Source organism: Aotus nancymaae, unplaced genomic scaffold (genome assembly GCF_030222135.1).
Source record: "Aotus nancymaae isolate 86718 unplaced genomic scaffold, 86718_ANA_hifiasm-v0.15.2.pri h1tg000003l, whole genome shotgun sequence".
Taxonomy (NCBI): Eukaryota; Metazoa; Chordata; class Mammalia; order Primates; family Aotidae; genus Aotus; species Aotus nancymaae.
Window position 1 is genome coordinate 32,450,867 of NW_026988414.1, and position 19,088 is coordinate 32,469,954.

The window sequence follows — 19,088 nt, forward strand, 5'->3', positions numbered from 1 at the left end:
TAGAAGAGATTAAGAAAGGAATGGGAACTTTTCAGAAGATTTTGGAAGAGATTTCTGGGTACATTTTAAAGGACTTAGTATTTACTTGTCCTTCATGAACTTTATAAACTGATTCTGTCCAAACTCGCACCCTCGCTTTAGGTACATCACTGGCTTAGTTGCATGCCTCTTATCTATTACTGAATTTTGAAAAGTTCACCAATACAAGAAATAAACAGGAAGACAGGCAGATGGAAGAAAGGGAGACTGCAGGTTACTGACAAAAAAGGCAGAAGGAAGGTTATATGTAAGGGGTCATACATATAAAGGGCTGCTGGGGGTGGAATTAACTAAATCAGGAGAAGATAAAGAACTAGGATGGAGGAGCTAGGCTCAGAGAAAATACATTAAGCCTTGACAAAGAAGAAAGAAAGGGAGTAGGGAAGAGCCAGTAGGGTCAGCTAGTTCCCATGGTGACCACCAGATGACAGCATCAGCTTGGTTAGAAGTTCAGGGCACAGACTCACCAACATTTTATGCTGCTGTGTTTGTAACTTGGAATGTGACAAAAACCAGACACCGGGTGAGGTTTAAGCTTTAAAATGCAGATTTAAGAGTTGCCAACATGGCAGAGTTTGCAACCATGAATGTGGGTATGTTCTTGAAGAAGAAATTACCATTTGTAGAATCAGTACCTTCATATGAACCAGTGAGAAGAGTAAGAGTAGAGAAAACAAAGACAACTATAAAGAAATAAGAAGGAACAAAGAAAGTCTAGGGTCACCGAACATAGTAAATAAAGAAAAGGTTGTTTTAAGACTTGGGGGAGGAAATAAATGGTGTCAGAGGCAGAAATGAAAATGAGAACCAAGGATTTGGTCAGACTGATTACTATTTTTGTTTGTTTTATTTTTAACTTAAGTAATATTGCATTGTCGTGTGCCATTGATAATCACGACCTACATCAATCACATACATCACTGTCCCATCCTAATCAAATACTATATACTTCCACATATGATGCAATAAGATGTATATAATATCCTTAGTGTGTATTTTGAGAAAACCAATAAAACTCCAATTAGGTTTAGCTTGTAAATCTAACTACTAGTTTTTACAAAACACAGAGGAACAAGTTAAGAGACACTATGGAAATTCAATTAGCAAAATCCAGCATGTGATAGGCCCTACAGGACAAATAATCCAATTTCTTCAACAAATAAACTGCAAGAGAAGAAAAAAGATGAAGGGGGACCTACAGATTTTAAGAGACAGAAATATCAAACAAATGCAACGTGTGGACTTAGGATCATAATCTGAATAAATAATTTTTTAAAATAAGAGACAATTACAGAATTTGAACCTAAATGGATATTTGATAACATTTTAAAAATTAACAATGGTAGTATGGTTGTTTCATAAAAACATTTCCTCATCCTTTGAAGATACAAATTACATTTATAAGTGTTTATGGATGAAAGATGTCATCTGGGACCAGCTTCAAATAACGCAGTTAGGGCAGAGTAGGCAGGACTAGAGATCAATTATGATGGCAGTGACCTGACACTGTTGAAGCTGGATGATGAGGGATCACTGTAACTACTCTGCTTTTCCACATATTGGAAATTTTCTACAAATAAATTAAAAAAAAAAAAAAAAAAGCAATACATGTTGTAAATAAATTTGAAAACCCAGAGAAACTAAAAGAAAAATCATAAAAATCACCCATAATTACCAAGTGAGATTAAAAATTATTAATATTTGAATAAATAAATATTGCTAAGAAAATGGAAGGTGAGATAAGGAAAAAGATGACTATAGGTCTGGCCAAGCTAAGCAATAATGACAGCATTTTTTAAAAAAATAGGAAAGATGGGAAATACATTTGACTCAGGGGTAGGGACAAGTGTGGAGCTGAAATACAAGTCTCTGACAGAGGCAGTGAAAGTAGGAATCGTGGGCATAAAGGTATTAACGGAAGTTAAGAAAGCGGCAGCAGCAGCAGTCTGAGATCACTGCTTGCAGTCCCCACTCATTTGGACTCCCTACCAACAGGATTCCTTCCTTCTTCAGCATCTGACCTGACACTGGGCCTCAGGCACCGGCACGACACGCAAGAAAGCGTCCATATGGTTACCAATGGCAGGGTGGTTGAAGAAACCTTTTCTCTCTTTGAGTTTACCAAAAGATTCATCTACTTAGCCCTTGGCAACTCAGAACACTGACAAGTTATTTTTACTCTCCCCATAAATGAGGTCAATAGTCTATATTAAAACATCCTACTGGTCAGGAAGAGATTAAAAAGAAATGGCTATCTGAGCCCTATTCTCAGAATTTTGAACAAGTTTATACATTTTTTTCTATATAACGACTATTCTCAATAACTAACTGCCCTAAACTAAACCAACCAAAGTACATAGCTTTTTTAAATAGCTCTTTCACATTTTATAAAACAGTAAGGGATTTTATGTACATAGCTTTTTTAAATAGCTCTTTCACATTTTATAAAACAATAAGGGATTTTATGAATATGTTATCAAGAGTCAAGAAAATTTTTAAGAAGTTCCTAGTTCTAAAAGTTATTAATATATTGTATTTGACTTAATGGGTCTAATCTACATGACAGACATTGGTTTCTCATCTACTCTGATGATGTTTAGTCACCATATCTGTAAAGACTTGAAGAGATTTTGTTATAGACAAGATAAGGAAAAGCTAATGTTACTGACCTTTATTGTCTGCTGCTATAAATCCCAGGATGTTTTCATGACGTAACATTACAGTTTGATAAATCTCTGCCTCACGGAACCATGAACGTTCTTCTCTAGAGGAGAATATCTTAACAGCAACTTCTTCTCCCCTCCACTTTCCTCTCCAAACTTCTCCAAATCGACCTTTGCCAATGCTTTCTTGTAACACAATAGTTCTCGCAATTGTTCTCTGAACAAGCAATGGTAAACCTGAAGATAAAAATAAATAGTACTCAACACAACAGTATTACATGTTTCAAACTTCACGATAGGCACTAATGAGTGATCCAGAAAACTATCCCGTGAGGAACTTATTTCACTGGGGAGGTATGTATTACATTTGCAATAAAATAACTAATTAAAAAAGGAAAATAAGATAATAAATATAATAAAAGAATCCAGAAACTCCTGCTAGAGAGTCAAGGTAGGCTTTGTAAAAGTAAGTTGAATTTTGACTATCCCTTAAGTACGGTGGTTAGGTAGGAAGAATGTGCAGCAAAAGTAGAAGGAAATGAATGACACATGTTTAGGGAACCAGCTTGGGTAATCAGAGAGAGGATATATGTGGCAAAGCAGTGAAAGAGAGGGTAAACTGTTACCAGAAGATGAAGAGTACTGTATATCAAGCTCAAAATAACCAATAAGAGCTTTAGGTAAAAGAGGAACTTTTAAAGATTTCTGAGGAAAAGGGCCATGGCTGGGAGTGAGATAATTTTAAAATCTTTTTTAGAAAGATGAGTCTGGTAACGGTTTCACTGATGGGGGGGAATAAAGGATGTGAACACAGAAACACAGAAGTAAATTCTGGCTTTTTAATAAATCAGTAAAAATCACCACAGAAACTATTTCAAGGCAAGCAATTTACTTGCTAACAACTGGCTACACAGGCAACATTAGTATCTTACAGAACAATGCCGAGTAACTTACCTTGGTAATGGAGCACTGTTTTTCCACTAATTGAACCTGGTTTTCTCCAAAATATGCATTTTTAAGTATTGCCATACTTATTTCATTTAAAAGGATTTACTACCTACCTGCAACATTAAAGTGTCACTATATGTGAGACAATCACTCAATATCCTATCCCCCATCTGACAACTGTCATTTTAAATTACACTGACACTAACAAAGAAAATCCAGTGTTCATCATGCTCCTCACTAGTATCTTATTTATACCATCTATGTGCACATAAATTTGTGTCATTTATAATTTATACTCAAAGCTGCTCGGTAGATCAAATTAACCCAATGATAGTAAATGAAATTATCTGATCTCTTTGGTTCCCTGATGTGAAATGCTTATAAATCCATATGTTAAATCTTCAAAGCAATCAGAGGCTCTTCTTCTCTCATCTTTATGTTTCTCAAATGGGTTCCTTTATTCCTCTTGCTCTACCCTCCCCACCTCCTGCAAAGCAGTTAGCAGTCTAACTATAAATAACTGTTTGTGTTTATAAGGAGACTGCTAGTTAGATCTGTCAGAAATCCTTACTTGAATCAAGGAGCTCTTTTGTACTATGAATAATCAATTCTAATTATGTTTTTTGGTGTAGATACTAATTTATAGCATTGTCTGAAAGCCTTGTAGAGGGTCACACTACAGACTTAAAAGTATACTTAAGAGTTACTTTCAGGAGACTAATCTGGAAATTACAAAGGCCAGCAATAAAAAAGAAAAAGGAATCACAAACATAAAGTCTGAAAACACCTGACAGGTTCAGGACTTATGTAGATGGTATGGTCAAGAAAGGCCAACAGGATGAGAAAATTTTTGTCTTCCCCTTATCACTGAATTCTAGAGGTAGAATTAAAATTAAAAAGCAAATTTTGATCCATTATATTATCTTTATTAGATTACTTCATATGAATAGTTGAGCATTTAAAAAAGGTAACAGTTGACCAGGCACAGTGACTCACAGCTGTAATCCCAGCACTCTGGGAGGCCGAGGCGGTACTTGACGTCAGGAGTTCGAGACCAGCCTGGCCAACACGGTGAAACCTGGTGTCTGCTAAATATACAAAAGTTAACTAGGCTTGGTGGCACACACCTGTAATCCCAGCTACTTGGGAGGCTGAGGCAGGAGAATCGCTTGAACCTGGGAGATGAAGGTTGCAGAGAGCTGAGCTCATGTGCCACTGCACTTCAGCCTGGGCAACAGAGAGAGACTCCTGTCTCAAAAAAAAAAAAAGTAACCATTTTCCTCTAAAGACAAAACTGAACAAGCCTAATTTACTCTCTATATTCTCTGCTCTACTCTTTTGCACCTTTAGAACTGTTAGAGAGAAAACTTCAAAAGGGAAACAGGGGCTGTGTAGCTTCACATGCAGTGAACAGGAAATAAGACCTGAACAACATGCATATATTACAAGCGCTCATAAGCTGCCCAAGCTATAGCAAACACTGGCCTAGGAGACTCACTTTCAAAAGCTGGCACATATGCACATGTGCACACTCACACACTTGGGGTACAGCTGCCAGAACCCAGCTCTTCATTGTATTCCCTGAAGTCCCCAAGTTAAAAGCATAGTCTTTAGAGGTAGAGATAGGGCCTTTCCTTAATTATGGTCACGGTACTGAGTAATAAACACATGAATTCAGAATGTGAAATTGTTGTATCTTTTTCTCAATTAATCAAAGAACTAAAACAAAGTATTATAAACACACATTTTACTTACTCACAGGCACTAGTCTCATGCCTAAGATGGCATTAAGGATATATAATGCATAGAAGGGAAACAGATGGCATTTTCTGCTATATTCAACAGAAGATGACTTCTGCCTGGATAGGTTTGAAGGGAATTCAGTACACAATGAACTATGACAGGCAAAGGAGGTCTTAAACTAAGTTTTGTACAATGCAGTCAACTGATACTGTATGTGAGATTTTCTTCCAAATATGTTTTCAATAAGAGTAACACTTGTCATTTGGACATAACTTTACAATTTACCAAGTACTTTCATGCAAACATTTTGTCTCACTTGAACTCACAACAATCCAATGATGAGCACAGAGTCCAACACTTTCATTTTAAAGATGAAATAACTCAAGCATGAGACATTGGTTAACTGCCCAAAGCCAAAGAACTAGCAAGCAATGCAGACAATTTTGCAGGGTAAGGCATAAAGGAGGGAGAGAAGCTTTCAGACAACAGAGAGCTATAGTCCCTGACGGATCTAGAAATATATATAAAATGGAAACAATAATATCATTCTTTTTCATGTTTATATCTTAAAAGGTAAATGAAAATATTCTTATTCAGTAATCAACTGCCACCCACCCACCAATTCCTTTAATCCGGTGGGCTTATTCCACTGTGGAAAGTGGCATGAGCTGCTGTGTCTTCCCAGAGTAGAAGTTTAGCAACAAGAGAATAGGTCTGAGGAATTAATTCCAAATGATCTGTAGCCATCCTGATTTGCTGTGACTCTGGTCCTTGCTTATGACTGTTTTGGGGAGGATTACTTCTAGAATGAGCAAAATCTTCCTTGGAAAATCTGAACCAGGAATAAATGGGAAGTACCAGGAAAGTTATTAAAATAACCTCTCTCCATCATTCCTGCCCAAAGACACCTTCAGTACTAAGACTGCTCCATCTAAGTCCAAACTCTCATTGCCTTCCTTGCACAACTGTCTCAGGTGTCTCTAAGGTTGCCTTCTGGGACTTGGGCTCAAGTATGTATCCTAGTAGTCAAGTAGAGAGCTCTCTTATTGAATACATATGGTCAAATTCTACAGAAGAATAATTCAGGTAATATAATCAGTTTCTTCATTCTTAAATGAATGGATATGCATACATACCAACATACATTCATTTCCTTAAGATAAATAGACATTTGTCATTACATGAGCTTTCTGCAACATTAGATGTGATTTTTGCTTCAGAATTATATTCTTAGCCAGTCACAACTTCTGCTTTAATATTCCTTTAATATCATTCAATTATAAAATTGGCAATTTTTTTTTTTTGAGATGGAGACTCACGCTGTTGCCCAAGCTGGAGTGCAGCGATCTTGGCTCACTGTAATCTCTGCCTCTCAGGTTCAAGTGATTCTCCTGCCTCAGTCACCCGAGTAGCTGGGACTACAGGTGCATGCCACCAAACCTGGCTAATTTTTTTGCATTTTTAGTAGAGATGGCGTTTCACCAAAATTAGTGAAATTTTCATTACATATGGTTTCCAAATTTCCACTTCATTCCTGAATTTAGCCCTTATTTGAAGATGATTCATACTTTTCAAAGGACGGTATATCTCATTTAAAAGTCTTAACAAACCACTTGAAGTGTTTTTATCAACAGTATGGGTTCCATATTTTTGATGAGGAAACAGAAGCCAAAAGAGGAAACATGTTTTAACCAAGATTATATAGCCAATCTATGACAATGCTTGCCTTGGAACCTAGATTCTATTTATTCTTAGTCAAGTATCAAATTCTAAAAACATAGGAGATAGGAGTGTTCCTTAACAGTCTTCCAAACCTCATGCAAGAAAAAGTAAAAGATAGCCGTCCTTCAGTTTAAACATGAAGCACTGCTATGCCAAAATCCACCCTGGGATGACTAACAATTAGCTCTCCACAAATATCAACAAACAGAACTGAGAAAGGCAAACCTCATTAGGGGCCAAAACTACATTAAATAAGAAGGTGGCTAGACATTTTCTGAAGTGAGAAATTGACATAAGAGTTCATTAGTTTAATTTTTTAAAATGAGGCCTGTACTAAAGACAATTTCATATAATGTTTAAAAAGCAAATAACCTTCACAATTCAGAATACATTTCTGTCATGGCTGTTTTCAAATACAAACATCAAGCTGCTAAATAATCCTGAATAGAATGGGTTAGCTGCAGATGGTTTGAAGATCTTGAACTTCAGCTTCATCTGTATGAGAATAATTGTTTTTATCCTTTCTACCTTACAGTGATGAAAAGCAAATTTGATGATACAGGTGAGAATGCTTTGACATTTATAGCACCATGGAGCTGACTTACTGACTCATTTTAACAGTTAAAGTAAGTTCCAATCTATTTTAAACTAGCCATAGGCATATATATAGTAAGCTTAAAGATTTTTATTAGGTTCAAACCTGTAATATTATTTATCTCACATTCTAACAAGTTGGCTTATTAAAAAAACTAATAAAATAAATACCACTTAATTTTTAAAAGACTTCTTAGGAAAAAGGAGAAACAATTACATTACCTGAGCCAGAACCTGACGTTGTCATATCATAAATTAAGTCTTTCAATGTAGTACCCTCTGAAATAAAAGGGCGATCTAATGAAGGATCCTCTTCATTAGGCACTCGATGGTGAATGACTGTGCGGTTGTGGCAGATATAGACCATCAACATGAGTGAGACGCAGACGAAGCACACCGGTCCAGCAATGACAGCTGCCAGTTCCACGGGACCAAGGCCAGGTGATGGCTTCACTGAAAAAGGGCCTCGAGTGAAACAAACATCAACAACAAAAACACTGTAGGTGGCAACTCCCATTTTCCTAATCCTACACAATTCCTGCAGCTGGCCACTGCCACCACTTAGCCGAAGAGCCTCATTACAACAGCTTATAGGGCTCAAACCCAGAACAAGTGAATCATTCAGTCTTCTCCCACTAGGCCTCCTTTTATGAACACCACCAGCTCTGTCAGTACCCACTTACTCTTCTTGTATTCTTCAGCCATCATCACAAGGTCAGCTGCCACCAATATTATAGGACCTTCCCCACTTATCACATCAGGTTACTAATACCAATAACCTGTAACAATACCCATTAACATCTCCTTAATAATCATTTTGTTTTTGTAAAGTATGTTTGGTTTGTCTTCTTGTTCTAAGGCCAGTACATGCCCATGGCAAGGAAAAAAAAAACCCGAACAACAACAAAAAAATCAAAAGGAAAAAACCAAAACACATACGTCTTCATCACTCCCAAACAACTCACATTTTAGTATATATCTCTACTAATTTTTTTTTTTGAGATGGGAGTTTCACTCTCGTTGCCCAGGCTAGAGTGCAGTGGCGCGATCTCAGCTCATTGCGATCTCAGCTCATTTCAATCTCCGCCTCCCAGGTTCAAGGGGTTCTCTTGCCTAAGTAGCTGGGATTACAGTCATGCACCACCACACCTGGCTAATTTTTGTATCTTGGTAGAGATGGGGTTTCACCATGTTGGTCAGGCTGGTCTCAAACTCCTGACCTCAAGTGATCTACCCACCTTAGCCTCCCAAAGTGCTGAGATACAGGCGTGAGCCACTGTGCCCAGCCCATTTCTCCACCAATTTTTTTAAAGGCAAAACATATCCTTTGTTTTGTTAACAGAGTTTTCATATATATATATTTAGATTATTTTAACCCCCTGGACTTTTAAGTCCAGATCATTTTCTTGTAACTTCTACTAATAATTAAGATTTTCTGGTTGCTTTGGAACATTACAATTATTTTGACATTCATCCTGAGCCTTACTGGTTTACTGCTTACCACCACTTCATTCATATCACATCTTTCCCATTCTCAAGATCTTTAGTAGATTAATCTCTTTTCACACAGAATCCTATTTCTCGTAATTTCTTTCAGGAAGAGTCTATGGGTCCTTGTACACTGAACTTAGTTGTGGCAAGAAGGCTGTTGCCTTTCTATATGAAAAATCTTGGTCTATTTCAAGAATTTTGGGTGACAGCAAGAATGTTCCATTTGCCCTCTCATATTTAAGCAGAAAATGTGAACTTTTTTTTTTGCCTTTTATAGGTAACCAATGTTTACGTGTGTTAAATGCCTACATAATTCTTTTATTCTTGAAATTGATAATTTTTATTATATGTGTTTGGATTAATATTTTTCACTAATTCTATGTGGTATTCTGTCTTCTCTCTGGTCTCATGCCTTTTTCTAGAATTCTGATAATAAGCATATTAGTCTAAATCTGTTCCCTATAACTCTTAATATGCTCACCAACTGTCTTTTCTCTGAATTGTAACACAATTTCTTAAGCTTGTCCCAAACCTGACTATAAAATTATAGCATCCAGTCTGTTGTTCGCTCTCAATAGTACATTTTTAAAAACATTCATCAGTTGGACTTTTCCTCTGAAAGCAACTTTTAACAACTGTGAAATGTTCTCATTTCATAGTCAATAACTGAAAATAGACCTTAAACTGTTTGAAACTTCTTTCCTATCATGTGGTAAGCCTAGTTCTTAGGATGACATCTAATCTATGTAGTTCAGACTACTTTTTTTGAACTCCTAACTTTTCATTGGTAATTTTTTGCTGTTTTCCTATCCTAGAGCTGGAAATGAGAAGTGTATATATGTTCATTAGAAACATAAGAAATGAAGTGACTTCTTCACAAGGTTTTGCAAATCTCTACTCAGATATTTTGAGCTCAAATGACAGAAATGGGAAATTCTGGAATTATCCTTTTCTTTGCCATGTTATAACTCCAGATGCCTTCATCAAAGTCACAAAGATATAACAGTCCGACCAGCCCTTACCACAGGGAGCTGCATTATCATGCTGAACAGGTGGAGGGCTGTCTCCCTTCTGAAACCAGGAGGACTGGCCTTTTCCTTCTGTGCTACAGCAATGCTTCCTCTTTTAATCAGCACAAGGGCTAGACCAACTCTGAGTGGAAAGTGAGCAATTGTGTCTGCTCCTCTGAGAACTGAAGCCAGGTGCTTCCTAAAAGGGAACTGAGAGTTTGCCCCATACCCTAACTTTCCCCTAGTCCCTCATCTAAGTTATGGGGCAGATTTTTCAATGACTAACCTTTCTTATATGACTAGTAAATTCTTCACTAGTCTGGTGTCATCTGTACTGTAAATTGCAGAAGTTCCTCAAAAGGGCTGCATGTGGGTGGCATTCTACCATTAATTCTACTAGCATTAATATAAGTTGCCCTCATTTTTACATTCCTTTGGGATCTGGGGAAAGTGGTAAGAGTGATACACATGTGCTCAGACTTTCATCTTAAACCAGCATCTTGAAACTAAGAAGTTTATGAAGCTTTCAAACTGTTGGTTCTGCCAGGAAATTTTATTTGTGTTATTTTAGAAGAGACGGGGTTTCTCCATGTTGGCTAGGCTGGTCTCGAGCTTCTGGCCTCAAGTCATCTGCCCAGCTCAGCCTCCCAAAGTGCTGGGATTACAGGCATGAGCCACTGCACCCAGCCCTAGGAAATTTTAAATGTAAACTACAAGTGAAGGAACAAAAATCTAGAAATCATGTATAATTATTTTATTCATAAAGATCATAAAATAAGCTGAAATTACAAAATAAAAGCATCTAGACTGTTTAGTGCTGCTCTGAATCCCCACTCATTAAACTGCTGTTGATTGATTTAAAAGATAGGAGTATTATATAAGGAAGAAGAAATCCACTCTGAGAAGAAAGTAGAGACAATCTGAAGATGTTGTTGTGGACTTTGTCAGAATTTGCTTTTATCTATCCTTTTAGGTATAACAGACCTCAGAGGAGGTCCACCTTGGAACCACCTTCTTAAACAACACATATCTAGGAGGCAGGATCTTGGCTACTCTTCTAAGTCTATAACAATGGACAAGTCACTTCTTTCCTCTTCTTGCCTCTAAACTGAACAAGTTGGATTAGACAGTTTCTATGATCCCTTCTAGTTCTAAAATCACAGAGTATGAGAGTTTTTCTCGTAATATGTAAGCAAAAAATTTTATACAACAACTTACCAGTAGTTGGAAGTTCTATTTTATTGCAATGGTCCTGATTGCAGCAATATGTTGTAGTCACAGATCCAGTTTTTGAAGAGGGTGCACATACAAATGGCCTATCTCGAGGAATTAAGTCAGTTTCAGCTATACACATGGTATTGTGTATAACTTTGTCTGTGGTCTCTGTGACAGAGACAAAGCAGAGCCCATCTGTCACACAAGTAAAATTGTCTTTTGTACAGAGATGGCAGAAACACTGTAATGCTGGAAAAGAAAAAGATTCTATTAGAAAAAAAGTTAACAGTTTGAAATTATCGAATATTCACTCTAATAATACATTCTTGACCTTATCACAAAATTTATATGCACTGTTCAAAAAACAACTATTTGTTGCTCTAGAAATTTCAAATTCTATTAAGAACCACATACATGTAGAAGCCTGAAATGTAGTAACACTTGGACCCAGGTTTCTTCCTAAAGTTTTTTGCTTCCAAGTATAGAAAAATTTTGTTACATGCAATTTCATCAAAGCAAAGCAAGCATTTGCCTTCCCATTAGAAACAAAGTACATTTAAATTTGTAAGGTTATACTTTTTTCTTTTAAGCCAGCCCCAAACTAAGCATTCACATACTCCTCCTTTGAGGAGCAATGTATGAAAATACTACCATCCATTAACTGTAGGCTAATGCCATTTCAGTTGGTTTCTGGGTAATGGAGTAACGGAAACAGATTTATACTGAGCCAGACACTCTCTATTCTCCTTGGTGCAAACCCTAAAAAAGACATGTATATTCTGGCCAGAACTGGGGCATTCTCTTAGTGAAGCCAGGCAGACTACACCAGTAACAATATATAAATGCTCCAAGCACATAGGCAACCTAACTACAGAAGTGACTGGCGGCAAAACACTAGCTTCATACCCATTTATATCTACTTGATCTTTATGGCTTAACCCCAGGAGTGACCTCTTTAGGGAAGCCTTCTAAACATCACCAACACCTTCCCATGCATACACACATCTTCAACCATGCTCTCTGATGAAATGCTAAAACACACTGCTTACTAGAATTGCTAGTTTTGTTTTTCTCTCTCCTATGAAACTGTAAACTCCATGAGGCCAGACACCTGTATTAGTCATTTCTGTGTATCTGCCATCTAACACCATGCCTGATACACAGCAGCATCCAAAAAATACTTGTTGAATCACAATGATAGAATGGGTACATAATTTCACCATGGTATCATGAAATTGCAAAGCAAAGGCAGTCTTAAATCCAAACATTCCAATTACTTGTTGGCAAGAGAAAAAAAAAAAAAAAAGGAGTCTTGGTATGTGGAATGGCCATCTATGAGGAGAACAGGGAGGTCCACTGTATCTAGAAAATGAGTGGCTAGGTAGACAGAGGGAGGATAGAGAAGCTAACTCCCTGAACAGCTAACTTGTTGTACAAGAAAGGGTTAACTCAGCAGGACTGAATTGCTCAAACCCTGCACATTCCCAAGAAAGATCTGTCTTTAAAACTGGCTTTGGCTGGCTCCTGGTAGATGAGCTCTAAACTTTTGGAATATTCTCCCTGACAAGAATATTGCTATATGCCTGAGGCCTTGGGTCACATGGTACCAATTTTGTCAGATAGCTTATTCTAACAATGTTACAGTGAACACCTATTACTGCTGGGGGGCCGGGTGGGGGATGTCTGAGGGGCTGAAGTCTGTCACGCAGGTGCTGCCAGCCTAAGCGACTGACCAACAATAAAAACCCTGGACACCAAGGCTCAAGTGAGCTTCCCTGGTTCACAACTTCGTGCATGTTGTCACACATTTTTGAGAATTAAGGCCATCTATGCTATTCTACTGGAATGGGACACCTGGAAACGTGTGCCTGATTTCTCCTAGAACTTCACTCTGGGTACCTTTTCCTTTTGCTGATGTTAATCTGTCTGGTTTTGCTGTAATAAACTATAACCATGACTATAACAGCTTTTCTGAGTCCTGTGAGTCCTTCTAGCAAATCAAGTCTGAGGGTGGCCCTGGAGACTCCCAACTCATGTGCTAAACTCAAATTCAGGAATGTCAGATTCTCCTCAAGTCGTTGTTTCTTGGTTGCTGCTTAATTCACACACTTGTCTATTATCTTTACAGACCAGTAAAGTTTTACCTTAATCATTATTAAAAATGCTTTATTCATAAACAGGTCAGGTATTTGCTTCCTAAGCATGAAAGAAACAGAATTACAAGAGACACAATCATAATATATTTAAAAACTGCTAAAAGAGATAGTAATTATTCATGACAACGTGTGATGGTGATGGCTATCTGGGTATAATTTCCTAAGGAGGAATTCTGAACCAGGAATTCATGGACTGGCTTCAAAGGTACATGAATTCCATAAAACTATAAGCCTAATGTTATATGTATTTGCATTTTCACAGAAAAGCTTTCAAAATAACTCACAAAGGAGTCTGTGACCCACAAAGCATTAAACTATCACCATAGGGGACTGTCATAATTCTCTCCTAAATCCTCTTTACTCATGATTAGTCATTCAACCCATGTTTTCTACGCATTACTTTTATCAGTTCCTCTACCAAAAGCTTAGCATACAAAGATTAATAATAACTAATGGTCACGGCCCTTGAAAAGCTCCAACGACAAGTGAAGCAGAACACAGTAATACAATGTGTCAACCACTATACATAAAAAATACTACCATGAATACTCTCCCAGTTCTCAGATCACCAGGGCTCCCCTATGTTTATGAAATAAGGGCTAAACACCTGGCGTAACAAGACTTTTAGTCTGGGGTTCCAATTTACTTCTCACATGACAAATGCTATCTAGGGCCACACACCTCTCACCATTATCATAATCATGTCTTTCATGACCTTGGTCTTTACATATACCATCTCTCTGTCTAGTTTAAACCTATCTTCTTATCTGACTCATCCTTTAAGACCCTATTCCAATAGGATCTTTGCCATGATGTGCTCTAAACCTCACCCTTACCTTCACAATAATTGGTAGCTCCTTTCAATATGTTCCATAGCGCTCTTTGCATACCTTTAGGACAGTGAAAATCAATCTATTTATAGTTTGCTGTTAAAGTGTCCTTCATTGCCTTAGGAAGGGCCAAGCTTGTTTTGTTTTTCACATCTCTGAATTCTGGTTCCTTAGATAGTGATCAGAAAAATATTTGCTAAAACAATGTTTCTGAAATATATTGGGAGATAAAAGGATGTATAAGTTGTATACAAGTTTTAAACAAATATTTTCATTTCAAAGATAATCTAAAAACAAGGATAAACATTCAAGATCATGAGTAGCCACTATCTAAACACTGGCACTAGGCTTTCACTGCTGCTTCTTCAGCTGTGTGAAGATCTCCTTCAGGCCAAATGTCCTTGTGGCACACTACACACAGCGTAAGTTTCATGGTCATTCTAAAAGAAAGAGTAAAAAATAAAAGGAACTCGAATCATCAGAGTATATGGCAATACAGGCATGGCATGCATATTCAAAAGCCAATAGCCTAACAGCCAATATCATATGTGCACTTTATTATATGCAAGTGTTATATGGGTCCTATATGTGTAGTAAAATCTGCAAATATTTGTTAGCAGTAAATGTAATTGTAGGTATGCAATGATGTTTTTCCATTCTCACTTCCAGCAATAACTGGTTTAGAAAATCATTTAATGAAGATTTCAATAATGTCATAATATTAACCATATCTTCCAATAAACAAAACAGCTGACATTTCTGTAAAACTTATAAGCCTGTATTTGAGGAATGCTTGCTGGCAAGTGTTTTGGTTAGGTATGATGTCTCATTCTGAACTTATCAATAAAGCTTTGAAGTCATTAATACTCTCCTGCATAATATTACTGATGAGAAGAGGCACTACTCACAGCTTTTATTATCACTGAAGTTAAAATACAGAAACAGATTTAAAATGGAATTAGACCTAAAGTTACTTTTTTCTACTGTGAAACCTAAACATCCTCTGTCACACTGAATAACTGTATTCATTTGAATTTTGTTTTTTTGGTAGTTGCCTTTGTATTTAATTTGCAGATTTGGTTTATAGTGGTGCATGAGCCAAGAACATAAGGGTTTTATATCTAGTTTCATGTCTACAGAATTTAAGTAACATTATGAAAAATACATATGAAAAATACATTCTGTACTTCTTTCAAGGAGGTCATTACATTACGGTAAACTTGAAAAAGTCAGTGCTAAAGGGTTTCTCTTAACTACTCTTTCAATAATAAGAAGAGGTCACTAGACAAATAAAAACATCTAGATAACACAAAGCTTAACTGGGCAAAGATTTCTCCCTCCAGGGAATTTTAAAATTCTATTTCTCCACTTGAAATCAGTCTTGTTTGACTACAGACTGCTGTTACATGATACGGCAAAATCATTTAGGGAAAAACTAAAACAGGAATTTAAACTTTTCCATGAACATATGGGTTTTAATTGCCATTTTCTTAACAATTTCAAATTTATTTTATCAATAGAGAGATTTGGCCCCTGGTTACCCACCCCTTTTATTCAACTAGGTTTTTAATTTTTAAATGCACATACAGGGCAAAATTTCAATCTAAAAAAGGGATACAATGACATCTTCCCATTAGCCCAAAGCCCAAGTTCTCCTTACTCCACAACTCCAGCCCATCACTTTAACTCTTTCATTTGATTCTGCAATTATTCACTAAGCATCTCTATATGCCAGGTACAGTATGGGCTATGAGGTTTAGGGATAAATAAGACAAGGTATTTGCACTTGAGTAGTTCACTAGGGTGGAAGAGAAAGGCATTAAACAGATAATTAAAATCCTGAGTCCTGAGGAGAATGATCAAAGTATTTCTACTCTGCTGAGGTAGACGAGATTATCAAGAAAAGCTTCGGCAGCATTCAAGTCAGAACTTGGAGAATATGTATAATTTGCTAGATAGATGAAGGTAAGAAAGCTTTCCTGACTGGGTTTTCTTTCTCAATGGCAGGATTTCATTCTTAGAGGCTAGCATACCAAGTAAGATGATCAAATTTAAATGGTTCAAGAGGCTAACCACCATGTTTCATTTCATCAGGAAAATGAACATAATACCTTTCTGACCTATTTCATCACCTGACTGAGCTAATCAAAAGAGATACTGTACATTAACACATTTGGAAACTAACATAAATGATTATATAAATACAGAGAATCATCCCATATGATAAATGGCATTGTTCCAATGTGATTTTTATTTGTAGGCCACCAAAGGTAAACTTCTTCCCAAAAGTAGTGACAAAATTCCACTGTAGAATCCCAGACTAACAGAACCACATGCAACTTTGAATATCATCTAGGTAATTCAGTTCTGTCATTTTATTAATGTAGAAACCAAAACTTAAGAAAACTAAAATGATTTTAAAAAAAAAAGAAAACCAAAATGATTTATACCAATATTCTATCCAGATTACAAGGTGGATGTGGATGTGAATTCCCACTACATTATCATCACCACTCCACGAGTAAAATCTATGCAACTATTTGCTGTATCGCTATCCACATGCTAAGTAACCCTAAACTTTAGACTCCCAGGTGGACCTGATTTGGTTGAGACTCCTACAGTTGACTCTTCCATTTGATAACAAAAATAAGAACCAAATCCCCTGTTACATACCTTTCTATTACACTATTCAACTTTGTTTCCATGCCCCAATCTCTAACAGTGGGCACAGCTTTCTTAATTTTGAGGTGCACATTTCTCTAAGCTTTACATTTCTAAAATCTGGATACAATTTACAATTAAAGTAAAAATAGTGAAAGGTTAAGACATGATGAGTTGCTGTAACCTATGTATATGCAAACTTGGCTATACAAAGAAGGTATTACAAGTTGTGTATCCCTCATGCAAAATGCTCAGGACCAAAAGTGTTTTGGATTTGGGATTTTTTTTTCAGATTTTGGAATATTTGCATTGAGACATCTTGGGAATGGGACCAAGTCTAAATATAAAGTTTGCTCATGTTTCATATATGCTTTACATATATAGCCTGAAGGTAATTTAATATTTTAAATAATTTTGAGCATGAAACAAAGTTTGTGTTAAAGTACTTATGTGTAGAATTTTCCACTTGTGGCAGAATTTCAGATTGGGGTGTTTGACTTGTATTCGTTTCACCATTACTTTAATTATTTGCCTTGGTAGCTCCCTTGCAACTAGACTTTAACTTAGGTTGAACAAGGATTTCAGTATGATTCAGCACTAAAAGGAAAAGCTAATGTGTACACAGAAAATTATATCAGACCCATGCCAGGAAATACAATTACTAGCAGTGAAATTTCCAAACATTGCAGAATAAATCAGAATTTTCAAAGTTTGCAGATGTTAGCATGCGACATTTAGTACATCAAAGGAAATGACATAAGGAAAAAGAGACAACAGGACCCTTAGGATTATTATTCACAGAATTATAGTATCAGGCTAACAGCTCTCACTGTAACACATCCCAAGCTGAGATCTTGGCTCTTGGTCCCAATATAAAGGATTTCCTTGGTTGCCTCATTTCAATATGTCTTGAGGTCACACATGGAAGTACTATTACTTCTACCTAATGCCAGGGATACCCAAGGTTAATTTACAAGCCCATAGGTCTTGCTAGAAAAGCTAAGAGGTAGACAGCTGTGCATAGTACTAATATATGGAGCAAACATTTCTATCACCCTTGTTAAAGAAATAAAAATTAGCACCAGAAACCTTGTCTTCCCGGGCTTAGTGTGTCATCATCTATACAACCTACCCATACTCTTTTTATGCATATGCTTGAATACTCTTTCCTTTTTCAACCCTCGTTATTGGCCCTTTCCATTCTTCCATCATACATCTTCCTTCGATTCAAAACTCGACTGAAATCTCTCTTTGAAATTCACTAGCAATACCCTTCTGGTCAAATTCAATAGTATTTTCAAAATGTTTCAGGATATGAGACAGAATGCCACCCTTTATTAGTTTATATGACACTACACTTCCCAATACTTTGCACTTGGCCTTTTACCTGTGCTCCAAACTTGTATTTTAACTGCATCCAGGGAACACTCTGCTTGGCTTACTTATCTATACAAAGTCAAGCTGAGTGTTTAAAATCCAGTCTTTTCACCACTCTGACTTTGCTGGTGATGACCCTTATTTTCCTCACCCTGCCCATTACAGCACAACTATACTTTCCTTTGCGGTGAGAGTATTTCCAAATATTACAAACATGTGCCAACAGGCAAATAAATGACATTGTTTTTTGATAAAAGACCTAACATGCACAATGTCCTTTATTCAGTTTGCTTCTCTACAGCTGAAAGCAGATCATACCACTGCTGGCAAAGGTGAAGGCAAAAGTTAGAAGTTATTTAAAAAATCCTTTCAGGGACTAATGTCAGCCCTTTTTTATCATCCAACCTATTCCTCTACCCCAGCTCTTCTGAGTAATCTGCCTTCCCTCTTTTCTCCATTCTCAACACCGTGCCACCTTTTCAAGGAAATGTGTCCTCTCTTCTCCCTCATCCACCTCTGAAGTAAAGCATACTATATAGATTCTCCTCTTTCTTGTATTAAATATGTTACTTATCTCTGTATACATGGCTAAAACCCTGATGTCCAACTCCCTCCAGCCTACTATCCTAGGTTTTGTTC

The 19,088-nt window shown here is 36.8% G+C and overlaps 1 protein-coding gene across 5 annotated transcripts in view; it reads right to left on the bottom strand.

Annotated features, from left to right (window-relative positions):
* The window catches only part of TGFBR1 (transforming growth factor beta receptor 1), a 51,306-nt gene that overhangs the window by 13,211 nt on the left and 19,007 nt on the right, over positions 1–19,088 (bottom strand). For 3 of the 5 annotated variants that reach the window (XM_064379542.1, XM_064379550.1, XM_012475764.3), the window contains exons 2-4: positions 11,429–11,674; positions 7,932–8,174; positions 2,709–2,939 (exon numbers count right to left, since the gene is read on the bottom strand). In XM_064379542.1, coding sequence (XP_064235612.1) covers positions 2,709–2,939; positions 7,932–8,174; positions 11,429–11,564 — 610 coding nt within the window. In that variant the 5' untranslated portion in view covers positions 11,565–11,674. Of the gene's footprint in view, positions 1–2,708; positions 2,940–7,931; positions 8,175–11,428; positions 11,675–14,417; positions 14,587–19,088 lie in introns of those variants that run through there. The other 2 variants (XM_012475762.3, XM_064379532.1) reach the window with 2 other exon arrangements.